The 12,608-nt window shown below is 30.9% G+C and overlaps 1 protein-coding gene across 2 annotated transcripts in view; it reads left to right on the top strand.

Annotated features, from left to right (window-relative positions):
* The window catches only part of LRBA (LPS responsive beige-like anchor protein), a 637,829-nt gene that overhangs the window by 282,367 nt on the left and 342,854 nt on the right, over positions 1–12,608 (top strand). For both annotated transcript variants that reach the window (XM_069493475.1, XM_069493474.1), the window contains one exon: positions 11,049–11,215. In XM_069493475.1, the coding sequence (XP_069349576.1) occupies positions 11,049–11,215 (167 nt within the window). The remainder of the gene's footprint in view (positions 1–11,048; positions 11,216–12,608) is intronic.

Below are 12,608 nucleotides of genomic sequence, written 5' to 3'. Positions count from 1 at the left end.
ATACCTTCCCCAAGCCTGAATGTGTCAGAGCCAAGAGTTAAAAACCCAAGTCATCTGGCTTTAGAGTTGGTGCTCTTAATTATAGTTTTAATTATGGTTTTTATATGATTGAATTGTTTTTTTCGTTTGTTTCTGGTTTTCCTGCTTGTTCTTCAATTACTTTTATTTGAAATTTAAGTATAAGATTTACATATTTTTAGTAGTAAATATATTTAATTTTTTAAATAAGAGACCTTAATTTTTTATGCTTTAAAATATTCTGCTGGTTACGTAGATATATTGATTTAAAAAATGATAGCATTTACTTAAAATCAGCTCTTTTGCAGATTAGCAAAAAGTAAGGCTTGATCTTCTTAATTTTATCTCTCTTTAACCATAGATACACAATATTATTAATATATGAAGATATACAGTTTTCCTTCTATATCCACTGGATATCCAGGATCAACCACAGGTCAAAAACTCGTAGAATCTGCACATGTGAAACCTGTGTGTACAGAGGGCTGACTATATTTTGTGTCGTATTATGATTTTTAAATATAATTATTTGGTTTCAACCCTATCTGTTGTTTAAATTCCATGTTAATTTTATTGAACACAGATACCAGCCACATTTTATTTTATTTACCATATAGATGTATGATGTATGCAGGCATTGTTGAAGGATTCAGCTTGTCTTTTTGGAAGGTGTTTAGGTATTTACGTAAGAATTTTGTGGCTTTTATTGTTAGTAAGTAATGAAGTAATGAAATAATAAAAACATAATGTGTGGATTTGATTCACAAGTGGAAACTACTGCCTTCTTAGTGTTGCCTTGTTTTTAGAAATATTATATAAAAGCATTTTGAAGCAAGTTATCAAAAGTCTATAGTAAAAGATTAGAACCTATATTAAGCTTCAAATCATTTAATAATATTGTTTAAGGACTGCATTTTGTAGAGATAAGAACCCAACACATTGTATCCAGTTTTTTAAAACAAGAGAAATGAAGGAGATACTTTGATAAGTGTTCTGCCTGTTTTAACCTTGAATGCTATTATGGGGGCAGGAGGAGGGTGACACTGCTATATCTGTTTCATTGGCTTAGGCTTTTTCATGCTGAGAGAAATCAATACTTTGAGGCATTGCATGACAGAAGAATCACTTCAGAATTAAAGGTGGCTGTCACACGTTGTCATTGGTTGACTTTTGTTTGCTGTTGAGATTTTTAAGCTTTCATTTTTCTAAGTCTTTCTCAGGAGTCTTTCTAAGTTTTTTTTTTTTTTTTTTTTTTAGATCAGACTTTAAATTTAAGGTAAGGGACCAAGTACAAAGACCTCCAAAAGTGAAATATTGAGAAGCTTTTTCATTTCTTGTCCCTTAGTTGATTTCCCTTTTAAATTGTTTCCAGTGAGACAAGTAATTCATAGTGTAAGTAATTTTGAGACAAATTGATAAGTAAAATAGTACACTTAAAAATATTTAGCAGAAGTAATGTTTTGTTAACTAAAAATGTAACAGTCTGTAGCCGTGTAAAAGAAAGAAGGTCCTGATATGGAATGATGTGTAGTTAGTTTGATTCCATTTATATAGGAATGACTTCTATTCTAAATAGTGAATACCTGTGTAGTCACTGACCAAACAAGGGGGTAGAAGAGAGGAATTTCATTTTATTTCATATGTTATTATTCTTCGATTTGTTTTTAGAGCTAATATATGTTTCTTTTAAAAATCTGTAAAAGAAGTTTTAAATATAAAACTTGTGAAACAACACACTTAAATTGTTTAACATTAAACATTAGTAAATTATGAAAAAGGTTTATATATTTGAAATTTTTAGCCTTAAAAATTTTAAGTATAATTTATTTTTATTTCATAGTAATATGCAAACTTAATAAAAATTTGCTTTATAACCTATTTCTGATCAAACATTATCCTGAAAACTTAACTCTAGAAACAGTGTATATTTAACATCATTACTTTACTTTTTTTTTTTTTTTTGGTACTGAAAAAAGGGTTTGTGAGAAGCCCTCTAGCTTTTCAATCACAGTTCCTTTTTGCCCTTTTAAGGTAACCGCTGTTCTGAATTTTATGGAATGACATATTTGCTTTGATTTTTTCTTTCAGAACTTAAGTATATTTCTTTTAGTACTATTATTTCTTATACCAATTTTTGACCCTTATATAAATGGAGTTATAAAGTATGTGTTTTGTTCTGGTATTTCTAGTTTAATGTTCTATTTGTGAAAAATCTTTTATTTTCTTACATTTTCCTGTTTTCCTTTTTATTGCTGTATGGTATTGGTATTCTATTGCGAACAGACCATTCATTTTTCATAATCTCTTCTGTTGATGGGCAAGTGGATTATTTCCACTTTTTAGGTATTATGAATATGTAGACCATTAGTTTTTTATAATCTCTTCTGTTTGATGGGCAACTGGGTTGTTTTCAGTGTTTAGGCATTATAAATAATGCTGCTTGGAACATTTTATGTGTTGTTTGGTACACATCCTTATACATTTGTGTAGGGTAGAGTTACTTGACTATAAAATAATTCATATTTTCAATTTTAATAGATATTGCCACTCTATGTTGCAAAAATGTGTACCATTCCCAGCTTCAGTGTATAGCTGTTCTCATTATTCCACATTCTCATCAATAATTGATTAATGATGTTTATTTTGGCATTCTAGTAGTCATGTTTTTGTTTTGGATTTTTTTTCCATAAATGAAGCTATCTATTTGTTCTCCTGCTTGTTATATATTATCTATTTTTTACTTTGGTGAAATACCTGTCCCTCTCTCACCCAGTTTCTTATTATCTATCTTTTCTTTATTGATTTCTAGAAGGATATGAGTTCATACGTATTTGGTATAGGAGCTCATTTTTTATTAGAGTATTTAAACTTTCTCCTTGTCTATGCCTTGAGTATTCAGTTTTTAAAAATTTCTTAAATAACCTTTATGAAAGTATAGTGTTCATATAATAAAATACATCCATTTTAAGTATACAGTTTGATGAGTTTTGACAAATGTGTACACCTGTGTAACTGTTACAATTAAGATACAGAAAATTTCTGTCACCCTGGGTAATTCCATTCTGATCCATTGTGGTCAATTCCTGTCCATATACTCATATCTAGTCCCAGGCAACTAGTAATCTGATTTCTGTTACTATGGATAGTTTTGTCTGTTATACAGTTTTATATAAATGGAATCATACAGTAGGTACTTTAATGTCTGGATTCATTTTGGTCTTCATAATCTTTTTGATATTCATCCACATTGTTGTGTATATTGTTTCTTCTCATTATTACGTAGTATTCCTTTGTTTATTCATTCAACTATAGGCAGATAGATATTGAGTTGTTTCCAGCATTTGGTTCTTAAGACTAAAAGTAGCACTATGGGCATTTTCATACAAGTTATTTTTGTGGAAATATGTTCTTATTCATTTTGAGAAAATACTTAGGAGTGGAATTGCTAGGTATAATTATATGTTTAAGCTTACTATAAACTGCCAAACTATTTTCTTCTTTCAAATAGTTGTAGACTTTACACTCCAACTGTTAAGGTAGGTATAAGAGTTCCAGTTGTTCCATATCCTTGTCAGTATTTGGTATTGTTGGTCTTTTTAATTTCTGCTCTTCTAGTAGATATATAGCCATAGCTTATTGTGATTGTTATTTGCATTTCCTAGTAAGCATCTGCTCATGTGTTTATTAGCGATTTGTATATCTTGTGTGAAGTGTCCAAATCCTTTGCACATTATTTTAAATTGGATTGTTTGTCTTACTGAGTTGTTAGAGTTCTTTATATATTCTGTAAAGAAGTTATTTGTCAGTCATATGTATGATGAATATTTTTTCCTAATTAATGGCTTACCTTTTCATTTTATAAATGGAGTCATTTAAAGAGCAGGTGTTATAAATTTTGATGAAGTTTAATTTGTCAGTATTTTTATGTTTGTGATTTTCTTTTAAGTTTTTTTAATGGTGTACAGTGTAAGAACACTGTCTATCCTAAGGTCTTCAAGAATTTCTGCTGTATTTTTTTCTGGAATTTTATATCTATATCTTTGATCCGTTTTGAAGTAAACACTTTTTGTATGACATGAGATGAAAGAAAAGATTGTTTTTTTCATGTAGATAGCCATTTGTTTTAGCACCAATTGTTGAAAGATGTTCTTTCTTCATTTAATAACCTAAATGCTTTGGATTTCTAGTTTTGTAGTATGGTTGAAAGAGTGGAAAGTCCTACAACTTTGTTTTTCTTTTGTAAAATTGTTTTGCTGTTCTCATTCTTCCTTTTTTATATGTTCTAAAATCAACTTGTCAATATTCATAAAAACTCCTCATAAAATTTTGACTTAGATTGTGTTGAATATGTAAAATCAATATGTTGAGAGTAGACATTTTAATAATAATGAATTTTAATCAATAAACATTGTATATTTCTTCATTTATTTAGTTTCTTAATTTCTCTTAGCAATGTTCTACGGTTTTGTCTTGTATAGATCTATATAAATCTTAATATATAGCTATGTATTTCTTATCTTTCATGTTATTATAAGTGGTATTATTCCTTTTTATTTTCCAGTTCATTTTGGCCAGTATACCAAACTTCAGTTGATTTTAGTATATTCACCGTGTATCCAAAACCTTGTTAGACTCACTTATAAACTCGAGTAGTTTTCCTAGAATCCTTAGGATTTTTACATACATGAGCATATCATCTATAAATAAAGACTAAATTACTTCCTTTCTAGACTGTCTGCTTTTTATTTCTCATTTTTGCCTCATTGAACTGGTGAGGACCTCCATTATAGTGTTGAATGGAAGTCATGAGAGGACACACACTTGTTTTGTCCCCCATTTTAGTTGAATAATTTTCATAGATGTCCTTCCTAATGTTGATGAAGTTTCCTTCTATACGTAGTTTGAAGTCTTTTTTATCATAAAGCAGCACTGAATATTATAAAATGTTTTTTTTTAAAAAATCTATTGAGATATGTTTTTCTCCTTTTTTCTGTTATATGATAAATATATTTATTGATTTTCAAATATTAAATCAACCTTGCATTCCATGGATTAACTCTACTTCATCATGATGTATAATCCATTTTATATATAGATGAATGCTACTATTTTGTTAAGGACCCTACACAAGAGCCTGTAATTTGTCCGTTACACAAATTATGTTGGTTTTTATTTTCCTGTTCCTGCAATGTAAAATTTGTTGTAATGTGTACTTTAGTTTATATAATCCGAATGAGTTTAAGATTTGTATTATTTCTTCCTTAAATGTTTGATAGAATTCACCAATATAGCCATCTGGGCCTGAGATTTCTTTGTGGTAAGATTTTAGTTGAGTTTAATTTCTTTAATAGATATAGGTCCAGTCACATTTTTCATTTCTTCTTAGAGTCAATTTTAGTAGATTATATCTATCAAGGGTTTTGTCCATTTCATCTAAGTTAATGAATTAAGTGGCATAACATGTTTATAATATTTTATAATATTTTCCTTATTAACATATTTTAGGCTATTTTTTTATTATCTTTCAATGTCTATAGGATGTGTAGTAAAATGTCCCTCCTTTCCTTTAAGATATTGGCAACATGTGTCTCTCTTTTTTTTTTTTGCTCTTGAACATTCTGGCTTGTTAATTTTGTAAACATCGTCAAACAGCCAGCGGATGGTTTTTAGATTTTTCTCTATAATTTTTCTTCTTGGTTGATTTTTAAATTTAGTATTTATCATATCCTTTTTCTTCTGTTTATTTGGGGTTTTGTTTATGCTTGCATAGAATTTAGGGAATTGATTTTAGTTAGACATTTGTATAATTGTATTCAGCATTCTCTTCTGATATATTTAAAGCTATAAATTTTCTTCTAAATGCTGCTTTTGCTGATTCCATGGTTATTCTAATTGCCCTTGTGATTTCATCTTTGATCCCTAAGTCATGTGGAGGTGAATTATCTAATTACTAGTTATTTTGAATTTTTTCAGATACTGTTTCACTCTATATATTCAGCTAAAGAATCAAAAGGCTCTCTATATTTCTAAATATTTCTTTATGTAGCCCCCTTATCTCTAGTAGTTTGTCCTTCAAATCCTAGCCATCACCTCAATAGACATTTTTTTAAAAAGCTATAAGAAAAATATATTTCCCTGCCATTATAAAAGGTCTTGAAGATATTTGGCATGTAGCATATAATCTAAGTATGTCTGAAATATAGGATGCATAGCAGGTATGATAAAAGATAATGTACCATATGAGTATATTACAGGTCACAAGTTCTAGCTAGTAAAATTTGGTCCTAACTTTTCAGTATTTTAGGTAGCCATGTACTTTTTGGGAGTAGAATGTATAAATACATCTGTGCTAAAAAAAAGAGGGGCTTAAGAGAGAGGGAAAAAAAGAAAACAATATATTTATGCTTTACCAAAATAAATTCTTCTAGAAATAATTCTGGAACTGTTCATAAGAGGCCAATTAGAAGGTTATTTCAAGAGCTGAGTTGTGAAACAATAAAGATCTGTGTAAGAGCATTGATAAGAGTGGAATGAATGATATATTAAATATGGAAAATTGAGAAGTCACAGATAACAGCAAATAGAAAAGTTTGCCTCCTGAAGTGTAATAACAAGTTTAATATGAAGATGGTAGGTTCAGTTTGTACATTCTAAATTTTAGGTGCTTATTGGACAAGTGGAGATTATCCTACAGATAAAAATGTAGCTTCAGAGTTTAGGAAAACAGCTGCATCAGATATGAAAATTTGAAGGGTAGGCCTAAATTGATAATAGGAGATGATATGGGGAGTGGATGATACTGCCAAGGGACATTTGAGAAGGCCTTGGAAAAATGCCCGCATTTTATAATGGGAAATAATAAAGGAAAAAGCCTAACAAGAAGGGTGGTCAGATTGATGACAAGAGGAAACCAGAGGAATCTACTGTAAGTTCAGTCTTCTCTGTACTTTCATGCAAAGGATGAATAGTAAAGTTAGATAGACCTGTGACATCTGGAGGGAAAAATTAAATATAATATTGTCTCTGCTCATTTTCATTTAAGAAGCCAAAATAGTCACTTTATCTTTTCATTGCAAGTGACTGAATTTCCTTTAAGAAGGAAGTTAATCTTATATTTATTAATTCTACAGTAATAAATCTTAAGTTTCTTTAGTAATAATCAAATACAATTGAATTCTCAGTTCTCAAGATGCTTTTTCTTTTTAAATTCAGATATTTTTGTGGACACATTGTAATGTTACAATAACTAGTTTATATGATGCTTAAAATAGGAAAATAGAAAAGTTGATGTAAAAAATAGAAATTTTGCCTATAAGTTGAATGAACATTTTAGATTTGACCCTTTATTGATAGATGGCATTTTTTGGTAGGAGTCCCATGAGACACTTCCACTCAACCTCTAAACACAAGCACACATACATATACAAATGTGTACCACTGATAAATAACATGTATTTGATCATGAAGCAAATATTCTATATCTGTACTTTGAATGATATGTCATACATAGAATTTATACTGGTTTTTGATAAGGGCATCTTCAAATTATAAAGCCATTTTTAAAAATATATACAAGTTCATTACATCTTTATGAAAACATTCTTGTTTGGTTTTCTTTTATCATGTTTTAAGGTCAAATGTGACTCTAATGTTCCACAAAGAGACAGAGATTGATAATCAGGAAAGAATAGCCCTTTAATGTGATTTATATCTATAGATTTTATGTCAGATATGAAAAGTTGCTGTTGAAATTGTAAAGGAGGATCCATTAAAGCACACTTTAAACCATTTTACTGTTTAGCTTACCTTGAGCCCTTGTTTTTAGAATTATGCTTTTAAAGAAAACTTTAATAGTTTTAATAAAATATTATTTGATAAAGTTAAATTATTCTGATTATAATAAAAGATAGAAATAATAGGGCTCTTTAATAATGCCTTTTTTGATACTTTTAGTACTGTTTAATATGAAGGTATGTGATGTTTCAGGAGAGTGCAGAAACCAGTGATTTTCTAAATTTCATCAATAATTTGAATTTTCTCTTATCAGGTGAAGTTAGATAAGGGCAGATATGGATGCAGTAAAGAATGTTAAGGTATAAAATTCTGCAAATATCTACCTACCATTTTGTACTGTTCATTTCAGTGTATGGTTGACTTAAATTTGAAGTAACCCGCTTCTTAGGTTTTGAATGAATATCTGAAAATATCACATATCTGTTGACATTTTTGTTACAGTGGAATAATTCACTAGTTATCTTTATTTAAACTACTGTCCTTTCAGATATTTCTTAATCATTTTCTTTCCTTTGTTCAAATCATACTTTTGACAAACTGAACTCTCCTGTGGTTTGTTTGGCTCAATCTTTTTTTTAAAAAATATGCCATTTGCCTTTAATTTCTTATAAATTAATCTAGTTCTTAATATGGTTTATTTTTTCCACATCAATATTTCGATTAAATAAATAGTTTACTTTTACCAGTATATATCTCTCAGAGGTTGTATTCAGGTATTTTCAAGTACTCTCACAGAGGTTGCCCAACATCTTCTATTTGACAAATTCTTAGAACTATTATAATCCCCTAATTTTGCAGGTGAGGACATCTTGATCTAAAGAGGTTAATGTTGCTCAAAACTGGCAGGAGATATTAGCAAGGATGATACTGTAATCTGGTTTTTGTTTTGCCTCCCAGTTTTATGTTCATTCATATAAACACACTATGATTCTTAGTGACTTTTTCCTGTCCTCATTTTGCATTCCCGAATTTTTTCAATTTGTTCCTTTTTCTACCTGTATTTTGCACTTGGGTCAAACTATATTTTACTTCTCCTCCCTGAAATTGATCCATGTTTTTCTGCCTTGCTTTTGCTTTAAAAGTTCTCTTTATTCCCACCCAAGAATAACTGACCTTTTCAAATTCCTCCATTGTTAAATTCAACCTTTGGTCTCTATAGCATAGTATTTTGCACAGACTAAGATATTTGATTCTTTATGTATATACACGTACACTGTATCTGTTGGGTTGCTTTTGGTGTAAGGAGCAGAAAACCCAATTTTTTGGTTTTTCTTACTGGCATACAATGAGCAAGAGGAGTTTATTGGCTCATGTAAAAAAATCTAAAAAAAAAAAATCTCATACAAAGTCTAAAGGTACAATGAATGGTCTTTAGGATTTGATTGATTCAGAAGTTCATGATTCCATCTGAAATAAGCTCTATTCTATAATTCTCAGAGTTCTGATCTCTTTGGGTTTTGGCTTTATCCTCAAGCCAGCTTCTCTTTTACTACATAGAGAGCTTCCAACACTCTGGAGTTATATACTTCCTCTTTTACACTCCAAGGGGAAGGATTGAACTGTCCAACAAAAATCAGAATTTTGGCCAGGCACAGTGGCTCATGCCTGTAATCCTAACAATTTGGGAGGCCGAGGTGGGAGGAATGCCTAAGGCCAGGAGTTTGAGACCAGCCTGAGCAAGAGTGAGACCCTGTCTCCAAAAAGAAAAAGGAAAAATTAGCCAGGTTTGGTGGCATACACCTGTAGTCCCAGCTACTCAGGAGGTCTCTGAGGCAGGAGGATCTCTTGAATCCAGGAGTTTGAGGTTGCAGTGACCTGTGATGAGGCCACTGCACTCCAGTCTGGGTGACAGAGCAAGACCCTGTCTCAAAAATAAAACCAGAAATCTGAATTTTGCCCTTAATGCACCAATTACATCAAATGCCTTTCCCTGAGCAGTTTGTCAATGTGGGGTGATTATTACCTTGATTAGTTTAGGATGATCAGGACCTTTCTTTGTTGCTTGGGCAGTGGTGGGGGTAGTATGTGGCACAAACTATCGAAACTGATAGACTGTAGGAGAAGCAGGCAACCACAATGTATATCACATAAATAAACTAGTAATATTTGTTCTAACATTAAATTTATGTTACTTATCTAGCAGAGGGTGTGTGTGTGAACTTATATTTGGAAGTTAAAGGGAAGAGTCCAATAGACCCTGTGAATACAGTGAAGGATCTAGTTTGTATCAGTCTTTATGTTTTCTTATTATAAGCACTGCATTAACTACAGCATCATAAACAGGATAGCACAGGTATCTGAATTTCAAAAGAGAGAAATAAACATTTTGGAAACTAGCAATTGTTTTGTATCTGATTATTGCCAAGGAATGCTAAGATTTTTTTGGCAGAATTGATGATAGCTAAGACAGTACTTTCCAAACTTTAATGTACGTATAAATCACCTTGGGATTTTATTAAATCCACTACTGATTTAGTACATTTGGGGTGGGACCTGAGATTCTGCATTTTTAATGAGCTCGCAGGTGATTCCAGTGTTGCTGGTCCAACCTTGTTAGGATTTAAAAGACCAAACTATTTTATTTTCTAAAAGTGTCGAGAACTAGCTGTTTATTATTGTAAGCCACTATTGTCTCTTCTGGACCTCACAGTGACATCACAACTTGTGTCCTCACTTCACTTCTCTTGTCCCACTACAATCTATTCTCAGAATAGCAGCTATAGAGTGATTATTTCAACATGTAAATCGATCACATCACTGTACTGCTTAAGACCTTCCACTGGTATCCTATTACATTTGAATAAAATCTAAACACCTTACCCCAACTACGTAGTAGAAATGATGCAGCCCATGCCCACCTCTTCAAATTCATTTCATACCATTATTCCTTTATTTATTCACGGTGTCTTAGGTCCTTTGCAACCTCATTTCATGCTGTTTGTAATGCTGGGCCCCTGCATCTTACATGACTGGTTTCTCATTGTTCAGGTCTCTGCTTAGATGTTAACCACTTCTGAGTGTATCTTATGATTGACTTCAGAGAGAGAAATTCTTGCAGGATGTTGTACTGAGACAGCAGATCACTAAATCTCAGTCAATTTAGATTGATGAGGGATATAAAAGTAGCTTTAAAATTTTGGTTGTCTTGATTCATGCTAAAGATGATTTCATAATGTATTTAAAATTTTTCTCCATATTTTTATATATTAATAAATGTTTCTTTATTTCTATCCAAGTCACTGTGTGCCCAGTATTCTGCAGACAAACGAGAAGATGAGAAAATGTGTGATCATTTGATAAGAGCAGCAAAATATCGAGACCATGTTACAGCAACTCAACTAATCCAGAAAATTATCAACATTCTCACAGACAAGCATGGAGCCTGGGGAAATTCTGCAGTGAGGTAAAGGAATGCCTTTAGGATTTGGCCACTGATTTTTTTATAGATGGTCTAGGTTAGGATAAATGGCTTTGGATATGATCACGGCCAGATAAAGAAAAGAGTAATTTAATTTTGTATTTTATCATCTACTATGAATTTAAAACAAAAGAGAAAAAGAAAATCAATACAGGTACAGTTGTGGATCTTTGTAGATATTTCACTTCCCTCAGCTACTTCTAAGAGAATATTTATTCATATCTATTAATTCATTTTGAAACGAATTGTTAAGGGAAGCAGCTAATATAAACTACTTTACTAGCTATATTTATAGCTAAACTTACGTAAATACAATATTTTATTTTAAAAAACCATTCCTTTTGAGTTTTTAACACATTTTCAAATGTGGTGTTTTCTTGAATTATATTGCAAATTATGTGACTGTGTTGATAAACTTGGTTAAATGCCTTCTTTAAAATTTTATTCAATATGTCTACTTCCTTTTAAAATAGCCAAACTGAATACACTGTTCTTGATTCTACTTTTTAGAAAGAAAATAATTAAATTACCTTTTAGAACTAAGAAACTTAGACAAATTATAAAATTTATTCTTCATGGAATATTTTATACTGCAAATCTTAGAAACATGTTTTGACTCTTTTAAGTAATACTAATGAACAAAGTTTTATATTCTCCCATTAGAAAAAATTGTTTTAATTTCTCATTTCTGCATGACTTTTCTAGACAACAACAAAACACAAAAAATAGTAAATTGCTTGTATGTTATATAACAGTATAATTAGCTTCCACTTGTATTTTAGTCAACTTGTGTGTCTGGCAGACATTAAAATCTAAAATTAAGAAATTTTCCAGTAAATAGAAAATAATTTTAATTTTTGGAAATGTAAACATTAAAAACTTTGAATGAAAGCTACTTATAATAGGATTTTTTGTTTGAATACAAGTGTTCACTAATATAGAGTAGATATATCTCATGATGTTTATTACAAAGGATATTTACATAAAATGAATTAAACTTCTGGGGATATAATTTTTGGTGTTCAGTGGAAGAAAGGTAGGTCAAGGACTTGAGGGGAAAAGGACAGAATAAAGACAGAAACCATGTCTGTTTGTTTGTTTGTTTGTTTGAATTCTATTCCAGTTGATCTCAGGCGCAAGAGTGGCCATGGAAATGTGTTTCACTGGGTCAGTGATCTCTGATGCCTCATCTTGCAAAATCTAAAAGCCCATGTGTGTGTGTAGTGGGTGGAGGGGGAGGAGAAGGAGGGTTATATTGAGGGTTTTAGAGTTTCAAAGTGCTTTAATGTTACAAATTTGATGTGATCATTTTGACATCAGGTCTTGAATAAATTAGGATGTTACTTTGATGTATAGTGCCTGACACATAGTTGGAATT

Source organism: Eulemur rufifrons, chromosome 18 (assembly GCF_041146395.1).
Source record: "Eulemur rufifrons isolate Redbay chromosome 18, OSU_ERuf_1, whole genome shotgun sequence".
Lineage (NCBI taxonomy): Eukaryota > Metazoa > Chordata > Mammalia > Primates > Lemuridae > Eulemur > Eulemur rufifrons.
Note: the sequence above shows the minus strand (reverse complement) of the source record. Positions and strands in the feature narration are given on the sequence as shown.